Below are 21,176 nucleotides of genomic sequence, written 5' to 3' on the forward strand. Positions count from 1 at the left end.
GGGGGGAGTCGTGCATCACAAGCGATGCGCGGCTGCAACGCGATCGCCAAGCCGGGGTACCCGAAGAGAAAGGAAGGTTCGAAAGCCAATGACCTTTTGAACCGGTGGCAGTCACAGAGATGCGTGGCAGAATATGCGCACGGAGATCAGTGGGGGTTCATCCCGACATCCAAAGCATGCTGGGACATTTTTTTTGTTTCCATATCAAAAATTGTTAAGCCAACAACCATAGCATTGCCAAAAAGCAGCTAGCTATTTTACTGACCTTGGAGGGATGATGAGCTGATATCTGTAGCTCTCACATATACAGGCGGTGCGACAGTCAAAAACAAAAGCAAAGTGGAATTTTTTCCCCACCCAACATGCAACCTGATGGGTGGTGGTCATTTCAACCGGTAGCCCTGGACCAGTGGTATACATTCCACATTCCTAAGACAAGGGCAGGTCCATCCATCGGATAGGCAAATGCAAAGAACATCCAGTATATTTTTTACACCTCCGATGAGCACGGTCGGTTACATATGGTGCGAAATAAGTTCAACATACATACGGACATTTATTCTACTTTAAGTGTATAATCAGATCGATTACTAAAATTTCCCCAAGTGATACCAAGAATACCACTGCAAGTTGGAAACGATCACCGGCGTGGGTCAACGTGAGGACAGCAGCAGGCAACGGTTTAACGTACGGACCAGGGCGACCCCTTTCACACAATAGCGCACGCACACACACACGATCACGCACCTAGCGCCGCTCACTCACAACCACCCCGAAACAAACCATGGTCCACCTTCTCCTTTCACAGGGGATTATTCCCAGAGCCTGCCGAGCCCCCTTCAAGGCCACCGAGGCACACACACTACACCTCACGAGAGCAGCCAGGGGTGGGGGCAGAGGAGGGGGGTGCAAATAAACGCTCGGCTCAAACCACAACACGGAATACGCAGCAATCGCCCCCCCCCGGCCGCCCACCTCTCCCCCCCGTTTTGAAGATGGAAAACTCCTCTTCCAACAGGTGAGCCTCACCGCAGGTTCACACCCTCACGGCGGCACCACTCCACATTCCTGCCTCGCCAGAGTGTTGGGGTGGGGGGGGGTAGGAAGTTATAAGCCACTCGAGCGCTGAGTGAACGCCGATCCTGAGAGCTTCTGCTGCCCAGCGACTGAGAGGCGGTTGGGGGAAAAGAACGCGGACACTGCAACGGTGGGAAACGTCTGCCCTTGAGCCGGAGTGGTTGGCGCATCGTGCAGAGATGGCCATGCCGCAGGAGGGAGGCATGGAAAGCAGGTGACTGGCCTGTCGATGTATTTTTGAGTGCGACCTGGTCTGCTGGGATTTCAGTACAGCGTGTCCCAACTGCTGTGACCCAGACACAAGTATAGACGCACACGGGCACAGCGCAAAGATCAACCGGACAGCCCCCTACGCCGCCGAGGCAGGTGCTGTGAGAGGCACCGGTTGAGGTTGGGCACGCTTAAGTTGGGGTGGTGTGGTCGACAACACGCTCAGCCACCTTTGGATTCTCAGTGCCGATGTTTACATATGATACCAGATACCCAAACCCAGGACAAGTTCTGACACCACTTCCCACTGTTGTTAGCCAGGAGGCAAGAATCGATTTCAGGTCGCCCGGACCTCCAAGATAATAGCGCAGCGTGCAAACCACTGTGCCACCGCTACCTGCCAACTGACAAAACTCAAATGGGCACTCTCTCAACTCACACACACACACCACGGACTCACAAACGCTCACACAAACCCGCGCGAAAATTCTCCATTCTCACACGCACGCCCGCTCGGCACGTGCACGCGACGACGACTTTCCGCACAGTTCCAGCAACCGCCCTCGAGCGCGAGAGTCCGTCAATTACGCGAGAGCCAGCGAGAGAGCCTCTTGAGCCGCGGGGCAGAGTGCTGCCGATGGAGGCCCCGGAGCAAAGGGGACACCCCCCCCCCCCAACCCGCCACCGCCCCCACTGGGCACACACACCAGACATAACGGCGGCCCTCTCCAGGGCCCGACACCTGTGCTTGCACAAGCGGACGCGCCGGGGGCCTACGGGCCCGCACGGCCGCTGCCGTCGCCCTCGAACGCACTCCTCTCCTCTCTCGAGTGGGCGCCGCTCACGCACGCGTCCTCATACACGACGAGCGTGTTGACGCGCGCCAACACGCGCGTGTGGATTTAAATTCGCCTGGCGGCGGCACTCGACGCGCGCCGAGCGCCGGCGATCGCTTTAATCCCGAGGCGAGCCGAGCGAGCGCGGAGGTTTTGGAGATCAAACGAGGTGACGAAGCTAAACACCTCTCTCTCGCGCGTTTGTTTCGCCGTGCATTTACTATTATTACTACTGCTGCTACTGCTCGCGAGTTCTCTCCTCCTCGTACCGTCGGCGTCGCAGCCGTTTGCTTTTGTTTGTTTCTCTCGTTCCTAAAGCCACTTCACTTGCGGGCAACAACCTCAACCACGTGACCAGGCAACCACCTCAACCACGTGACCAGGCAACCACCTCAACCACGTGACCGGGCAACCACCTCAACCACGTGACCAGGCAACCACCTCAACCACGTGATTGGGCAACCACCTCAACCACGTTATGACGATTCTTTGAGGATATTGGATATTTAAGCAACAAAATACAAGAATCGGTCCAAAATCGTCGTCATCATCCCTCCAGCATCGGTAAAATCGAAGTCACTTTGTGGGCGGTCGACAATAGTTGCTTTAAGTCCGCACCAATGAAGAAACGTAGAATTTCCACCACCGACTGCGGGCTGTGATAGATAGACAAGATGGGCACCAAGAGGCAGAGTTAGAAACCGGCGCTCCCACGATGAGGCACGAGTCAGTCGGTACACCGGTAAGCACGGTGGGCAGCACGCGTGCATCGATTCATCAACGTGATTCCTGCCCTCACGGCAGACGCGTTCAATCGTGCATGTAAGAATGGATTGTTTATGGTTTCAGCAAATATTTAATCGTCATATTTAAGCTCACGGACCAATCGAGAGAGAGCTATACGAGACGGACGATGCCATCAACACGACACGAACGGGAGAAAATAAAGCTGCCGATGCTCGGGTATAATCGTGCCCCCGAATCGTAGCAGAGGTGGTGCGACCCGGTGCCAAGCCCAGTGCAGTGTGCGCAGGACACTCCATCCCTCTGGCTGGACATTGTCCATGGACCCGCCCTGCCTACCGCACCCCTCACCCCTCGCTCGACTCACACGCACTCGGCCCTCTCCCCACTCCCTTCCACACGTCTTGCGCCCAGAAAGCAAGGCTTTCTGACAAAGCCCCCCCCCCCCCAGTCAACATCAGGTCAGTGGGAGGTTGCTCATTTTCATTTGCTAACCCCATTGTCTGTAACTCCCTTCCCCCCAGCCGTCCGTTCTGTCGATTCCTGTCCCCTGTTCAAGTCCAGGCTCAAAACCGTTCCATTTTTTGTTCAGCCTATGTCTGACTCTTCCACGCTTGATGAAGTGAACACGCCTTGGGACAGCTTCTGGAGATGCGGTCACATTCAGACGCGACATAAATCCACAGTGTAACCTAGAGGAGCCACGTTTTGACTTCTCTCTTCTCCCTCGCTCTCCGTGTCCACGGCATTCATCAAGATCAGCATGAAGCCGGTGACGGCCAAATCAAAATCACGGGGCCGACATCCGCGTGCCACTCGCCCCGCACGTCGCAAAGCGGGAGCGGCGAGCCAATCAAACGCCGACCTTGCGGCTCTACCCAACTCCGTCTCTCACAGCCGTCCGTCTTAATTACCGCGGGGGCCACCGCCATCTCCACACCGGGCAGAGACCAAAGGACGCTCGTGACGGAAGGCCACGCGGCACATCGCAGGAGGATGCTTCATTCGCCGAGCAACACTGGCGGCGTATCTCAGTTCACAGAGACGAGTCGGAGCATAAGGCTGTTAATAAATAGATAATAGCCAGGAAAGAAGTCCGTCTCTTCAAGAAATTGATATAGAGCTCAATTTTGGTCCATCTGCCACTCGGCTTTCCAGGCTAATATCATTCAGCAGCACTGTTCCACAGATAACTCTGGACCAGTTTCAGCCCAAGTCAAAACCCGAATGTTGGTCATAATACGAACCAAACCATCGATCCGCCACACACACCCTGCCACTCCCTCGACGCAACGGAACCTAAGCCGGCGTCATCCGCGCCGTGAGGACCCCCCCCCCCCGCCCTCGGGCACACTTAGTAGGGCACAACCAAAGCACCGGCGTGTCCACACTTGCGCCGCCGTGCAAACACAGCGAGGACTCTGGCATGGCCACGGTCCAGCTTGGGCCCGGTTTGCGCCAGAGGAACGGTGGCGGCGGTGGCGGCGGTGGGAACGAGGCGGGATCGTCGGGGCGACACGGCGCAACGTGACGCCGCGGCCCTTGTCTGCCCAGCAGCGCGGGGCACGCGCGAGATTCTCGCTGCGGCTGCTGTGTTTGTTGACGTCCTTGGCTGATTTGTTTCGTCCCCCCCCCCCCCCGTGTGTGCGGTCTGCTTCTCCCATCGCTCGCCACCGCCGTTGTCGTTGTTGCTGCAGAGGACAACAGAGCCCCCACCCACCCACCGCCTCCACATCTCTCCCTCTCACTCTCCCCGCGCTGTCGCTAATTAGGCGTGCAGTGATAATGCGACGTGGCCGTGTCGGCCGAAAATGAGGTCTGCATGCTCCGGTGCTGAAGTGGGGGGGTGGACTGGGAGGGGTGATGGTGGTACTGGAGACTTGAGGTGGAGGAGTCAGTGTGGTGTGCACAGCAGGGTCGATAGTGACGAGTGTGAGTGTGCAAGTATAGTTTCATGCGTACCATCCACCCCTACATCACCCACCAACCTCCCTCTACACCCCCTCCCCCCGCACCACTTGACATCGAGGTAAGGTCAGCCAGCGGGCGGTAAAACGCACGCCCCGACAGACGCGAGTAAACACAGGGAACAATTCGCACGCAGTTATTAACACGGTGATTAGCGGCGATTTGAAGACGCCGGTTTTTTGTTGAAGGTGGTCGAGGGAAGAACGTTTCCCAAGTTCGATCGCAGACCGTCCTACTCAAACGAGGGCGTGCGGCAACGCGCTTGACAGCTGTCAGCTTGTGGTGAATGTTCCACATTTATGTGGAAGGGCTTGGTCTCCCTATGGGACAGCCACCGATTCTGACAAAAAGGGGCACTCATACTTTCAACATAGGAATCCCTGGACCGGGACTGAGACTCGAAACCTTTCTATCCATGATTCGAGCACTCCACGTAACCCGCTTCTGGATTACTTGCCCACAAGTAGAGTTCTAACGTAATTAGGCTTCCAACTCCCTATGCAAAAAATTCCCCCCAGTGAAAGAGAGGTAACTCGAAGGGACATTGAATCAAATCGAGTCCCATTGACTTTAACGATCGGCAGCTCAATGCAAGTGGGGGAAATGGACGTGCATTTGACAGCCAAGTGGAATTCATCAGTCAACATTGAGGGCAGGGGCGTGGTATTGATCAGAATTGCTCACAATCAACTTCAATGATCTGAAATCGATGGCAAATGCATTCACACCCAAACTGACCGTGACTGCCTTCAGAGTCAATTCATTAGCGAGACATCTGCGTCCTCTATTCGCCCAGGTGAAAGCTCACCGAGGTTAATTATCCCTTCTGCGGGGCAGAACCGAGTGTTTGAGAATTCGGTGAAAGAGTCTGCGCGTGCGTTTGTGTGCATGCACGTAGCGAGTCAGGGTTAAAACATCTCTGCTCAAACAGCTGTTGGGTGTCGCTTAACTATTCTACATGCCAAGAACCAACTGGAAATTCCACAGCCCAGATAAAAATCACTTTTAACCTTCCGCAAAGTTGCGCATTATGTTATCGACCCCAGAGGCATGATAGGCGGAAGACGCGACTCACCTAACAACATACCTAAAACCTATGAAAATGTAAGAAGTGTCCACATAAATAATCATCACCGGTATGAGACAAATAAAACTGGGCAAAAAAGTCACTTTAACAACACCAACCTGACTACCAGGCTGGCCAGCCCATTACGTCGTGTCCAATCTGCAGAGTCAGTGGAACGCAAGAACGCGGTCACATTTGCGTTCGGTTTCTCCGAGGCTCCGGCTTTTAACAGCCGAACCCTGTGAATCCGAGAGTCGTTTCACTCATTAACATTCTGCCTCCGTGGGCCTCGGTCATTAAACGTTGGAGAGTCCTAAAGAGGAGCCTTCTGACCCATGGCGCGCATCGTGACAACGTCGCAATGGACTCTCTCGGTGGCACGGTCGCCGTGTCTGTCGCCACAAATTGATTTTCGGGTCAAAAGGCCACGGGGCTGGGAAGCTGACAAGCGGAGCCGAGCTGCGGTGGCAAATGCACGTTTGTGTTGGGTTTCTTTCGGGGTAATGTTGCTTGAGAGAGAGAGAGACGGCCCCTGTCAGCGTATTGTATAGAGACCTCATCAGATAGCTGCCTGTAGATAATTATTGTCAAAAGAGTCCATCATAGATCAGTCTGTCTATTATTATTATTGTATACACACCCCTTCGGAGACCAGTTCATCATTCTCTTGCCTAAAGACCTCATCTTAAACCGGTCTGTTATCATGGTCCTCTAGAGACACACATCAGAAACAGATCTCTCAGTCTTTTGTCCAAATGTAACAGCAGAGTCATGCCTATCGTCAAATGTCTAGGAACCTCATCAGAATCCAGTTTGTTATTCAATTGTTGAGGGGGCCCCATTCGAGATAGGTCAGTCAGTCTATTGTCTAGAGGGCCCCATCAGAGACAGGTCAGTCAATTGTCTAGGGGGCCCCCATCAGACACTAGCCAGTCAGTCTATTGTCTAGGGGACCCATCAGACTGGTCAGTCAGTCTATTGTCTAGGGGGCCCCATCGGAGACCGGTCTGTCTGTCTACAGTCCAGAGCACCCTTTTTAGAGGTGTCCAGGTGGCAGAGGATTCACAGTACCATGCCGGCACCACTAAGAGGCTAGGTTTCAGCCACCTAAAACTATACTTATCAAGTTCATGGTCTCAGACTAATTACTAATGACTGCAGAAAAAAAAACATTTACATTCGGTTTGCCACTTAAATGGTTACATTTCAGATATTAGGAATATCAAATTGTGGTTTCAATTGCAAAGTGACCAACACCCACTGCAGGAACTGTAACAAGGTGTGCTACACCACGTAGGTTTCCACGGTGGTGCCGTAGAGTTCTCCGATGTGTTTTGAGGCTGTGCGGCATGTTGTTTCGGCATGGCATGACGCAAGTTATTTAACTACGTTGCTTGAATTCAGTTCCTGAAGAAGTTCGCAAGACATGGATATAATACGTCGGATACCATGCCGAAAATAAATTAAAACACGGGGTAGGATCCAAAACACATCGGAGATATTTAAAGTTTTGCTTTGTGAATAAAAAGGTAAAATTGATCAGACTCGGAAAAAGTTATTTCAAGTTACATTCCAATGTGAAGTTCCACCATTCACTGTGAAATTATCAATGAAAGGTTCTGTGTATTGTGACAGCAGGAGGCCAATTGAAACATACATGGCAAAACCAGTAATTATATTTTTAAGTTTGCCAAGCAAACCAGGTGTTTGGGAGCAAAACGTTCAGCAGGCAAGGAGCCCCACAGACGAATCATCCCACTGGTCAGTGTGAACATCACGGATCATTGAATAATATCGAATCTTATGCTCATGAAAAAAGCCTCGCAATGTGTGCGTGCAACAACTGTTTTTTCGCATTAAATACTCTATAGACTCGCATTACCACAGGGCAAGTAAAAACACACAAATCAGTGACCATGGTGGAAATGCACCTCATCGTGCAAGGGATGAACCCGTTAAGAGTCCACGTTCACGACGCTGTAACGGAAGAGACTGCCACTTTGAAAAAAGCGCTGTATCCAATCGCTAGCCCTAAGCCCTATTACCGCCAATCCTAGGTTCCCTCGAGTTTTATTTCATTAACCAGGTGAGAACTTACGGAACCAGGATGAGTGTAATTTGCAATATTGACCTCGGTCACCAAAATCACGAAAGCAACAACAAAATTAAAGTAAAGCAATGAGGCAAATAGAAATCAGCACAAATACAAGCGTCACGTGGAATCTAAAACATTGCACAAACACGAATCAACGTTAAAATAATACATTCCCTGTAGCCTAAATCACCTGCAAAATTATATTTAGACTGATCATAGTGCAATTAAAATGAAGTTGCCGATCCATTAAACAGCTATTGGGTGACGACATAACCACACTTGCAATTGCAAGCGTGGTTATGTCGTCCATGATGACGTCCATCAACAACCATTACCCCGTCCGCCCGCCTGCACCACAAAACCAATTCCAATTGGAGATGACGTTGTTCTTCCATTCAACACCAGTGCCATTGTGAGATCTCCCATTCGCGTCGCTCACCTTCCGAGCTGAACTCTCTGCCCGCCCGTCCATCGCCCTGCAGGTTGATCATGATCTCCTCGGGCTTCTCCAGTGCGTCGCGCTTCCTCCCTCTGCCCTTACCGCCCAGCAGCATCCAGCTCCGCACCGACGAGCCGTCGTCGTCATCGTCGTCGTCGTCGTCGCCATCTTTGTCGTCGCTGCTGTCGTCGAGGGTCTGGGCGTGCGACGTGTCGGAGCCTTCGGTCTCGAGCGTGATGGTCTCGCGCACCCTGCCGCGAACGCCGCCCCGCGTCGCCTTCCAGCCGCCCGCCACCACCACGTGCGGAGACGTGCGCTTGGCGCGCCTCGCCACCGTCGCCTCCTTCGCTCGGCCGCTCGCTCGGATGCTACTCACGGACATCACCGGAGCCGCCGTGTCGTCAGACGAGATGACGATGACTTCGGGTTTCAGCGGGCGAGGGGTCGAGCTGACGACGGCAGTGGCATTGCCAGAGACATCTGCAGTTTTTTTATCTGCGGCTGTGTCTGTAGTTTTGTCTGCGGCTGTGTCTGCGGCTGTGTCTGCGGCTGTGACATCCGCGCCTGATGGGAGCTGCTGGCTGTAGTGCACCTGGCTGTAAAGCTGGAACTCCACCTCGCTGTCAACGCACGAGTCGGACTCCGAGTCCACCTCGCCGTACAGCTCATCCTCGTACGCCTCCACGTCCGAGAGTCCCTCGAACATCATGGCTCCACGTGGTGGTGCTGGTGTCGATTGGTGCTGGTAGATGTGGTTTTGTTTGTTGGTGTTGCTTAGTGAGGACTTGAGGGAAGACAAGTAAAAAATGTCTCGATTCAGACAGCTTCACAGCATCACTGGGGAAAAATTAGAAATGCACAAGCACTGAATGGTTAGAACAGAGGGGGAAGGGTTCAGTGAGCCAGCAATAAGTAGCATCAATTATTATATTTATATTACAATACTTTGTTTACCAGGAAAAACCTCACTAAGCCTCTTGATTTTCGAGAGGGTTCATTTCCTCGTCTTAATAGGTACATGTGTACAGAGCCATAGGGGGGTGCGGGGCCCGGAGCAAATGACACCACGTGGGCTCGCCGACGCCAGTAAACATCTGACACCGTGACGTCGAAGCGAGGAGCCCCCCAAAAGCATGGGGCCCGGGGCAGCTGCCCCGATTGGCCGTACCCCAAGGGACGTTCATCTGTGAAGTCAATGTAAATATTTCCCCCGCCACTGACGTTTGCCAGAAATCACACAAATACACACACACACACAGTGACATTAGGCTGCATTTACAGACTTAGTAATAGAGCTATGAACGTATAATTCCTGACCAAATATTAAAGTCAAACTCAAAGAGTGTGTTTCTCAAATGTAAATTACATGTTGCTGCTCATCTCCATTGGTGGCCCGAAGCACTGGGACAAATTCCAGCTTCCTATGGCAAGCGATCTCTCCATTGGACAAGCACCACCAGTTTTGTCAAAACAGGCCGAGTGATAAATGACCAGAGCTGACCCCCCAATTTGAACCTACAACCTTAACAGATTGTGTCAAGCTCTCTAACCACAGCGCCAACAAACCGGCCATTAACCCCAACGAATAAACAGCAGGCACAACAAAAACTTTTTAAAGATTTATTTCGAGTATTTTATTTTAAATTAATGCATACCTGTCAACCCCTTATCAATGCCTACATTATTAGACAAATTCAGACCTTATTGGTCCCATCTCAAGGGTGAACAACAAACAAGAGAGACACAATTTTGATTTATTTGTTTTGCCCGTATAGACCTGAAAACTCCATTTCCCTGTACAGGAATACGGGGTAAAAAAACGCATGTGTTGACAGCATAATGCACAGCATCCATTCGTATGCATTTATTGTGACGTGCCGGGGATATTATTTCTACAGTCAGGCCAATGTTACGCCCCATCTCTTAAATCCAGCTAAAGTGCAACAATCCGCAGTGACAAACCTCCCTCTGATTACAATTATCGTAATAATTTACATCTATTTATAAGGCTCCTTGAGTAAGTATATTGGAGCGACTGCCTCCCTCCTTCCACGCCATCAGAGCAGGAAGGAATTCTCAGCAGTGAGGGGTGGTGGTGGTGGTCACTAACAGCCTGGCGTGTGTTTTGAGTATAGACTTGACGTCGCCTTGAGAGTTCTATGCATTTGTTAACGAAACGTCCCCGCGGTTAGGTAATTCGTCGTTCTTTAATAAGCACTCTGTTACAGTTGAGTAATTATATCACCGTCTTGGCTGTTGTTTGAAATACTTTCCCTTCTTTCCAAAGGCATTTTGTGCTCTGATATTGGGAAACTTCACTTTTAGAAAAAAATGTGCAACCTTAATAGGTTCTCACCAGGGTTAAATAAAGTACACACTAGATATCAATTTTATTATTACACGCTTTTTTTTTATTAACTCACAAAGTCTGTTGTTGTATCCTCAAATCTTGTAACTCAATTTTTACCCAATTCCCAATGTGGTATCGACTGCAAACTTGGTATACTTATGTCATACTGATGACAATACTATAAACTATCGTTAAAAATTAAAAAAGTATTTTTTTAAACGTCCCTTAAGTTATGGTAAGTTTCAGGGCCACTTCCTGGAGTCGTGGAGTTCTTCCATTGCTAGTATGGTACATTTCATTAAAGCGTCTTTTTTTTAAGTATTTTAAAAATATAACTTTTAATGGCCCAAGTCTCCACACACTATTGCTGTCTCCGTATCCACGTGTCTCCCGATAGCCGTGTCCCTGTGTCTCAGTGTACCGGTGTCATCTCAATGATCAAAACCAGTCTCAGGCCCTATTTCTCGGTCCCCATTGTGTCCCCGGTGTTCTTGCGTTTCGTGTCTCTCTCCATGTGTCTGTGCCCGTGTCTCTGTCTCGAGTGTGTCCACGTATCTCTATCTCCCTGTCTGTCTCCCCATGTCCCCACTTGGATTTGTCCCCACCGTGTTTCTGACCCCGGTGTCTGTCTCCGCATGTCTGTCACCCCCTCTCTACCCTCCCGCCTTGTCCGTCTCGATGTCTCTGTCCCGTTTCCCCGTATCTCAAAGTATGTCGACCCGTGTCTATCTTTGAGTTTCTCCCATCGTCTCCCGGTGTCCCGTGTCTCCACGAGTCTCTGCCCCCCGTGTTCTCTGCCCCCCGTGTCTCCACGTGTTCTGTGTCCCCCCATGTCTCTGCCCCCCGTGTCTCCACGTGTCTCTGCACCCCGTGTCCTCTGCCCCCCCCCCCCCCCCCGTGTCTCTGCCCCCCCCCGTCTCCACGTGTCTCTGCCCCCCGTGTCTCTGCCCTCATGTCTCCACGTGTTGTCTCTGCCCCCCCCCCCTCCGTGTCTCCACGTGTTCTCTGGCACTCGCTCCACCGGGCGACCCGCGCGGGCGCCCAGTCTCAGCACAGCGCTCTCCTTTACACACAAACCCCAGAGCAGCAGCAGCGACAACAACGACGACGCGAGCAGCCGCACTCACTCGGGGAGTAACCAAGCGAGAAGCGACGCTACTCGGGGAGCAGCAGCAGCAGCAGCAACAACAACAGCAGACGCGGCGCGCCGCTCGCGAAATCCGCCTCCACTCGACAAACGTGGAACGACGCTCGGGGCCCACCTCGCCTAGGCCTCGCCGGCACTGCGCATGCGCGTGGTGGGAGAGGAAGGGGGGGGTCAGGGGTGAGCGCGTGGCGGAGTGATCACGTGGTTGTCCTCCACCACCACCCCCCGTCCTGCCCGCTCGTAACCGACTTAGCCCGTGAGGTGGGGGGGTGTTTAGGGGGGAGGGGGTCAGTTGGGGGGGGGGGGTGTTGGGGGGAGGGGGTCAGTTGGGGGGGGGGGGTGTTGGGGGGAGGGGGTCAGTTGGGGGGGGGGTGTTGGGGGGAGGGAGCTGTGGGGGGGGCTCAGACACGTGTCTCAGGATTCACTCAACTCATGCGCGCTTTGTTGCACTGCGTTATGGGTAAACCGCATGCAAATACAACGGTGGACAACCTCGCCTGCTATGCAGGAGGTCGTGGGTTCGATCCCATGCGGTTGAGCCCGTATTCTTGAAGAGGGAAATTGAGTTTTCAGGTCCATACGGCGTACAGCCGTGTCAATAATTGTGTCGATTTGTTTGTGCTTCCCCCTTATGATGGGACTTTGTAAGATGACGTTGAGATTTATGAGGGCACGGGGTGACCAATAAGGTCTGAATTGGTCTAGAATAAGATAGGCACTTATAAGGGGATTTTTCTCCGGGTCCTCCGGTTTTTCTCTCCACATTTAGAAACACGCGTTTTGGGTGTTTGGCTGCTATAAATGTCCAAATTTGCCACTGCATTGAGCTATCATTTGTGGCCAGGTCGTTTCCGAAAAAGAGCTAGAAAGCCTCACTTGGTGAAAAAGATGTGTACGTAAATAGTGTTTAGATACAAATACAGTCGATACAATATGCTGTGTACTATTTGTTTTCTTTTAAGGTCACAGTGCTCTTAACGACCGTGTAAAGTTTTGTGTTTGTTTGTTAAATTGTGCTTGTGCACCACTGCCAATGCAGCGGCATCACCGAATCGTTTGTTTGACGGCTGTAAATCGGTAAGAGTTGACACGTCGCTTGTGCTGAGCGAGACCATCGCAAGCGCTTGGGAAAAGAGACGGTGATGGGAGAGAATTCCAGAGTGTAGCAGAGCGAGGGACGAAGCAGAGAGAGAGAAGTGATTCATAATAGATGCTGGAGCAAGGCCACGTACTGATCGTACCAACTGTGTTTGTTGGTGCCCTCCACCACCCGACACGGCCAAGCAAATGAATGGCCACGTGGTGTACAATCATTTAACACACCAATTAGCAGAGGTGGGACAAAGTCATTGTTATGCAAGTCACAAGTAAGTCTCAAGTCTTTGCTCTCGAGTCCCGAGTCAAGTCGAGTCAAAGATGAGGCAAGTCCAAGTCGAGTCTGAAGTCATCAAAATCATGACTCGAGTCTGACTCGAGTCCAAGTCGCATGACTCGAGTCCACACCTCTGAGGTGGGACAAAGTCATTGTTGTGCAAGTCACAAGAATGTCTCAAGTCTTTGCTCTCGAGTCCCGAGTCAAGTCGAGTCAAAGATGAGGCAAGTCCAAGTCGAGTCTGAAGTCATCAAAATCATGACTCGAGTCTGACTCGAGTCCAAGTCGCATGACTCGAGTCCACACCTCTGCCAATTAGTAGTGTCCTAGCTCCACAGTAAGTAGGAGTACAATGCTCATCACAACATTTAGTGTATGTTTGCAAAATTTTGATTGTGAGAATTGTTATTCAATTTTGTCGGCGAGATGAAACAAAACAATAATCGGCGCGTTCAGCTCGGTTCGGGTGGCGTGGCGGAGGGTGTTCACGACACAGCTGTGACCAGATCATTACGTGGCCTAAACAACAACAAAAACAATTAGGAATCACAACACTGGCTGTAAAATTCCAGTAGGTGTGAAGAGAGCGAGAGAGACCGAGAGAGCGGTGGCGCGACCTGCAATGATGGTGGTTGAACCAAGTTGTGCAGGATGAGACGCCGGGTAAAGACCGGGGGTCATCAGTTCAGTTCATTGATTAGGTATAGCTCTGTGAGCCATTCGGCTCTTGAATCGGGTGCAACCACAACAAACAAAAACATGAACATAAAATCCAGGAAAAAACAGCAAAGTCTTCCAGAAAAAGCACCCTATATCAACGTTGTGTGCAAAAATCCCATTGGGATGCAAGTCAAACAATAACAACCATAAGACAATTTAGATTAAAGTTATCAGTCTAACTCTGTACTACAACAAACAAATATGGCTCAACCAAAACGTTTTCGAAATCACCAAAATAAAGCTACAAAAACAATTTCGATTTAAAGCTTTCGTGACTGCAGGGATTCATATTATTTAGTTATTTCGGTAAAGTCACGTAGAAGGGATATAATTTTATAATTATTAAACCAATGTAACAACAGTAATCATAGAAACTGTGATTCAAATTTAACAATAAACGATATACGTAACATGTACGGCCGGTGCTCAGCACGGCTGGACGATAGAAATCAACGAGGGATGTTCACGGATCGCACGACATCGAGAAATGCCGTACACAATGCAATACGCCACGTGGCACACGCACACACACGCACACACACGCACACACACGCACACACACACACACGCACGCACACACGCACACACACACACGCACACACACACGCACACACACACGCACACACGCACGCACACACGCACGCACACACACACACGCACACACGCACACACACGCACACACGCACACACACGCACGCACACACACGCACACACACACGCACACACACGCACACACACGCACACACAGGAAGCCACTGGAGCCATGCACTTGTAAATCTAGATTGAATACGGATTCCTTCAGAACTGATTGTTGTTGTGTTGAGTTTTCTGTCCTTCGCCGCACCTCCGATTAGCACGGTTGGCTACGTGCGGTGCGAAAGAAGTTCAACGTATTTATACAAAGATCCCCAAGTGCGTGTTTAGTGAGCACCTATGAAGGCTGGCACGGCGCACGTGGGGATTGGGTGGCCAATACCGCGCCCGGCCGCCTTTGTCTCCCCAGGGCTGATGTTTACTGCACATATCATCAAGTACTCGTTTAAGGCTATGTCGACCTAGGAGAGACCTAGGACCGGTTGAAATATTCGCCACACACACATATACAGTTTAACACGTAGGCTTTCGCGACCAATATTATTCATAATAATTTCACTCTTCAACACACCGGTGGGCTAAAGTAGTGAACTATTTGTCTCTTGTCAACGTGACACTTTTTGCTGATTGGCCGTGTCGGGTGGTGGAGGGTTACGACACATTTGTAAATAATGCTATCTAACCCAAACACGTTTATCATGAACACACATATACAGTCTACAGAATTAGAATATGTATTTATCTTGGATAAATCTGATTAGCTATGAAGCTCTTTTTCACAGATGTTCATGTTATATGCACATTGTTATTATTATTATCACACGCTTATATTATAGGCATTTTGCTGGACCTGCAGGGCAGCGCTGAGCGCACTGCGCTACAAACCCGACATCCAAGCTGAGTTCGATTCCCGGCCACCATCAGTGGCGAGTGATGTATGTGCCCGCCCTGCCCACGCCGCCTGCCCCTCCCCAGCCACCCGCACTAACCAGCCTAGTGAAGTATGGTCAAATAAACCGCTTTGACCGGCAAAGTGCAGAGGAGGGGGCCTTCATCCAGCAGCGGATTGACAAAGGCTGTACACGTTCTGTGATGCGGGCACGACTCGCTACGGCTGCAGTGTCTGTGTTCGTGGTGGAGCGCTCAGCCGTTACATCAGCAGCGGCCACCACGCCGCACCCGGCGATTGGCGGCATGATCACAATAACGTTGACCTCTGTCGATGGCACAACCCTATCGTTGCATCTTTGACCTCTGATGGGTGCACTGGGCCTTGTCCTCTGTGTGTGAGACAGAACGATAGAGAGTGTCCGGTGGTAGAGTGAGGTAGAGAGCTGGGATAGTTAAAGACAGCTGGGGTCGTGTGAAAGAGATCTGGGATAGTGAGAGAAAAGACTGGGATGGAGGGAAAGGGGTCTGGGATGGTGTGAGGGAGGTCTGGGATGGTGAGAGAGAGGTCTGGGATGGTGAGAGAGAGGTCTGTGATGGTGGGAGGGAGGTCTGGGATGGAGGGAGGGAGGTCTGGGATGTGAGAAGGAGGTCTGGGATGGAGGGAGGGAGGTCTGGGATGGTGAGAGAGAGGTCTGGAATGGTGAGAGAGAGGTCTGGGATGGTGAGAGAGAGGTCTGTGATAGTGGGAGGGAGGTCTGGGATGGAGGGAGGGAGGTTTGGGATGTGAGAAGGAGGTCTGGGATAGAGGGAGGGAGGTCTGGGATGGAGGGAGGGAGGTCTGTGATGGTGGGAGGGAGGTCTGGGATGGTGAGAGGGAGGTCTGGGATGGAGGGAGAGAGGTCTGGGATGGAGGGAGGGAGGTCTGTGATGGTGGGAGGGAGGTCTGTGATGGTGAGAGGGAGGTCTGGGATGGAGGGAGAGAGGTCTGGGATGGAGGGAGAGAGGTCTGGGATGGAGGTAGGGAGGTCTGGGATGGAGGGAGGGAGGTCTGTGATGGTGAGAGGGAGGTCTGTGATGGAGGGAGAGAGGTCTGGGATGGAGTGAGAGAGGTCTGGGATGGAGGGAGAGAGGTCTGGGATGGAGGTAGGGAGGTCTGGGATGGAGGGAGGGAGGTCTGTGATGGTGGGAGGGAGGTCTCTGATGGTGAGAGGGAGGTCTGTGATGGTGGGAGAGAGGTCTGGGATGGAGGGAGAGAGGTCTGGGATGGAGGTAGGGAGGTCTGGGATGGAGGGAGGGAGGTCTGTGATGGTGGGAGGGAGGTCTGGGATGGTGAGAGGGAGGTCTGTGATGGTGGGAGGGAGATCGGAGACACAGAGAGATGGAGAGAGTTGGGACACAGAGAGAGAGAGAGGAAGAAAGATGATAAGTCTAGAGCAGGGGTCGGCAACCAAAATAACAAGAAGAGCCATTTCTTTCCAATTCGGTACAAAATTCAGTATTTCAAGAGCCGCAATGCATCTATGTACATACGTACATATCGTCAAGAAGCAGCCCGTAAAGAGCCGCATGCGGCTCCGGAGCCGTAGGTTGCCGACCCCTGGTTTAGAGAGAGAGATGGCTGGATGGTGATAGGAGGCCGTTGGACTGCGAGAAGGGCTGCGTGCAGAACGAGAGAGAGCGAGATAGTGAGCGAGAGAGTGAGCGAGAGGTAGGGGTTTACATAAAGCAAAGTTTAAAAAAATAAAATTACGAAATGATGAACGAAGCAAAGTGCCGACTACACCGAGCATCTTCTTGTTTCCACTGAGCGTAAAAAAAAAGAGATAAGGAGCTGGGACACAGAGATACCTGGGATGGCGGGAGAGAGTTGGGACTCACACACACGGGTAGAACGAGAGCTGGGATGGCGAGAGAGGGAGCTGGCTGGGACATCAGGGTTTATGTACACGCGGCTGCCGCACCCCAATAATAATCATCATTATTATTGTCGATGAGAGGCGCGACCTGAAGGCTGCGTCCCATCGCGCCCTTCGCTCGCCGCTCTCGTCGCACGCGGATTTACCGACTCGTGCCAGGGGCACACAAAGACAAAGATCCCCCGTGTGGTAAACCACGCAGACGGTCGGGGCAAGTGCCGTTAGCGAACACCTGTTAAGGCCGGAACGGAGATGTTCTTACACATCGCTCCGCCTTTGTGTGCACGTTGAACTTCTTTCGCACCGTACGTAGCGAACCGTGATAATAATCGGAGGTTCCAATGTTTACATACCGCACCAGGTACTGATTTAAGGCTGAGCAGAGCTAGGAGAGACCCAAATAAATAAGCAGACAATGCACCTCGTTCACAAATCTGTCCCGCCAGGTAAAAAAAAAATTGTACACGTCCCATCAGTCGTACTACCTTCTGGAAGTGTCTAATTATTGTAACAGCGTTGGTTCAACAACAGCAAACTCGGGACCGGGTTTGACATTCAATGCCTCATCAGCAGACTCACAGGGACACAATGGTCTCCCATTGTGAATTAGGCGGTGCGTGTCTTGAACGTCATCTGCCGCGGTCGGGTCCCGAAGCTCTGAAGAGGGAATCGAACCGCTGAGTGATTGCTAAACGGCTCCCTGGCTACTTGCTGTCTCACGAATATATTCCCCAGCGACACCCCCTTTCGGGTCTGCGCCCTAAATTGGTGACGTGTCCGTCTGTACGTGTGTATGAGTCTGTGTGTGTATGTGTGTCTCTGTGTGTATTTGTCTCTGTGTGTATGTGTCGGTGTGTGTATGTGTCGGTGTGTGTATGTGTCTGTGTGTGTCGATGTGTGTATGTGTCTGTGTGTGTATGTGTCGGTGTGTGTATGTGTCTGTACGTGTGTATGTGTCTGTGTGTGTGTATGTGTATGTGTGTCTGTGTGTGTGTGTGTCTGTGTATTTGTGGGGAGCGGTAGTTCAGCGGTTAGCGCGCTGCGCTATGAACCCGGCGACTCAGGTTCGATTCCCGCTCACGGCCAACACCCAGTGACGATTATCTGATCCGGTCCCGGGCCTCCCCTAGGTCGACTCAGCCTCAAATGAGTACCTGGTGCGGTGTGTAAAAACATCGCCACTGGGGAGACAAAGGCGGTCGGGCGTGGTGCTGGCCAACCACCCCCTCGCGTGCCGAGCCGGCCTTTATAGGCGCTGGCTAACAGCACTTGCCCCAACAGTCTATTAAGGCTATAGGGGGGATAGTTGTCTTTGTGTGTATATGCTTTTAGGGATCGGTAGTTTAGTGTTTAGCGCACTTCCCGAGTTAGACTCCCGCTCACGGCCAACATCAGTGACTAATTTCTGAACCGCTCCTGCCCTGGAATAGCGTCGTCTCCCCTAGGTCGACTCGGGGTAAAAAAAAAATCGTAATCTGTGCGCTGTGTAAACACGTAGCCCGTCTGATAGCACCCTCTGGGTGTCTCTCTGTGCGTGATCTGTGCACGATCGTGGTGGGTGTTGGCAGCCACCGATCCTCGCTTGCTTTTTATCGGCTTGAGGGTCGCACTCAATCACTGGGTTCCACTCGGGAAATTCAAGCAAATTGAGTGTGAACCGAGGTGATGAGTCACACCGAATAGTAATGTTCTGGGTGTGTTTTTTTTTAATTGCGTTCTCGTCGTTATCATTATACTCGGCCTGTCTTTGTACCAAATGTAACCGGCTGAGTGCTTGTAGAACACCATAGAATTAACGTCATTGCGGATTTGCATACAGTATATACGCACCACAACGCGTATGTATATGTACATGCGTCCGTGCGGATCGGTTGTCCGCATTCGCACGGGTATGCGTGTGTTAGTGTGTAGGTTTATGTGTGTGTACATATATGTATCGAGGATATTGTGAGTATTCTGCATGGAGCAAGTGTGTGCGCAGGGGAGGTGGTTGCATGACTGTACGTCCGCATACGCGCTGGTGCAGCGGTTAGCGGCCCGAATTCGATTCCCGTTCACGGCCAACACCCACTGACGATTACTTGTACCGGTCCTGAGCCTCCCCTAGGTCGACTCAGCCTCAAATGAGTACCTGGGTGCGGTGTGAAAATCTCCACTATGGAGACAAAGGCGGCCCCGGGCGTGGTGCCGGCCACCCACCCCCTCGTGTGCCGTGCCGGCCTTCATAGGGGGCTGGCTCACAGCACTTGCCCCAACAGTCTGTTACAGGCTGTACGGGGGAGCTTTGTCTTTGTGTGTGCGGAGGCTGCTGCTGTTGACAGTTCAGGGTCACCGCGTGTCGCGCTCCGTGCTCGCCTCGCCCGCGAGCACGGAGCAACTTCACCGCATCATCACAACAACATCACAACATCATCATCACAACATCATCACATCAACATCACAACATCATCATCACAACATCATCACATCAACATCACATCATCATCACAACACCACAACATCATCATTACAACATCATCACATCATCATCACAACATCACATCATCACAACATCATCATCACAACATCATCACATCATCATCACAACACCACAACATCATCATTACAACATCATCACAACAACATCAACATCACATCATCACATCATCATCACAACAACATCACCACAACAACATCACAACATCGTCATCACAACATCATCACAACAACATCATCACAACAACACCACAACAACACCACAACATCATCACATCACAACATCATCAAATCATTATCACAACATCATCATCACAACATCATCACAACACCACAACATCACAGCATCATTTATAGCATCACCCCCATCGTCGTCATCACAACTCCACCACATTTCCACATCACAACATTTACGCCACCTTCACTCCACCACGGCGTCACGTCATCGTTTCGCACGTCACCATACCACGAGAACACCACCACCACCACCACATCCACCCGCTCGTTCAGTGGGAGGTGCCTCATTTTTACTCTGCCCCCCCCCCCGGGGTCCTATAACTCGCCCCCCCCCCCCCAGCCATCTGTGCTGTCGATTCCTTGTGCCCCTCCAGCTCGACTCAGGGTTCCTCCTTTTTTTTACGATCAGTGGAAACAAGAAGATGCTCGGTGCTTTGCTTCGTTCATCATTTCGTAATTTTTTGTTATTTTTGTATTAAATTTTAAAACTTGCCTTTATGTAAACACCCCCCCGCCTCCTCTAGCTCACTCTCTCGCTCGCTCTCTCTCGTTCTGCACGCAGCCTCCTCTGCCTACGCCTGCCCCCCCCCACCACCACCACACACCTCTCCCTCCAAAGTAAACACGGCGCTGTTCCTCGCATTTAGACGGCGCTCGATATAACCCCACGTGGCATTGTTTTGTACTAAACGTGCGTGTGTGTGCGTGTGTGTGTTTATAGTGGGGAGCGGTGGTGAAGCGGTTAGCGCTACGCTGCGCTGCGAACCTGGCGACCCGGGGTGGATTCCCGCTCACGGCCAACGCCAGTGACGATTATTTGAACAGGTCCTGGGCCTCCCCTAGGTCGACTCAGCCTGAAATGAGTACTCGTTGCGGTGTGTAAATATCGCTACTAGGGAGATAAAGGCGGCCGGGCGTGGTGCTGGCCACCCACCCCCTCGTGTGCTGTGCGCGCCTTCATAGGTGCTCGCTAACAGCACTTGCCCCAACAGTCTGTTAAGGCTACACGGGGGATCTTTGTTTTTTATAGTGGGGGAGC

General features: G+C 51.7%; 1 protein-coding gene across 1 annotated transcript in view; it reads right to left on the reverse strand.

The window, feature by feature from the left end:
• Nucleotides 1-12,058, reverse strand: part of ZCCHC7 (zinc finger CCHC-type containing 7) — a 212,547-nt gene extending 200,489 nt beyond the window's left edge. The window contains exons 1-2 of the mRNA XM_078859762.1: nt 11,913-12,058; nt 8,436-9,272 (exon numbers count right to left, since the gene is read on the reverse strand). Coding sequence (XP_078715888.1) covers nt 8,436-9,144 — 709 coding nt within the window. The 5' untranslated portion in view covers nt 9,145-9,272; nt 11,913-12,058. The remainder of the gene's footprint in view (nt 1-8,435; nt 9,273-11,912) is intronic.
• Between the last annotated feature and the right edge of the window lie 9,118 nt (nt 12,059-21,176).

The sequence above is a fragment of the Lampetra fluviatilis genome, chromosome 9 (genome assembly GCF_964198595.1).
Source record: "Lampetra fluviatilis chromosome 9, kcLamFluv1.1, whole genome shotgun sequence".
NCBI lineage: Eukaryota > Metazoa > Chordata > Hyperoartia > Petromyzontiformes > Petromyzontidae > Lampetra > Lampetra fluviatilis.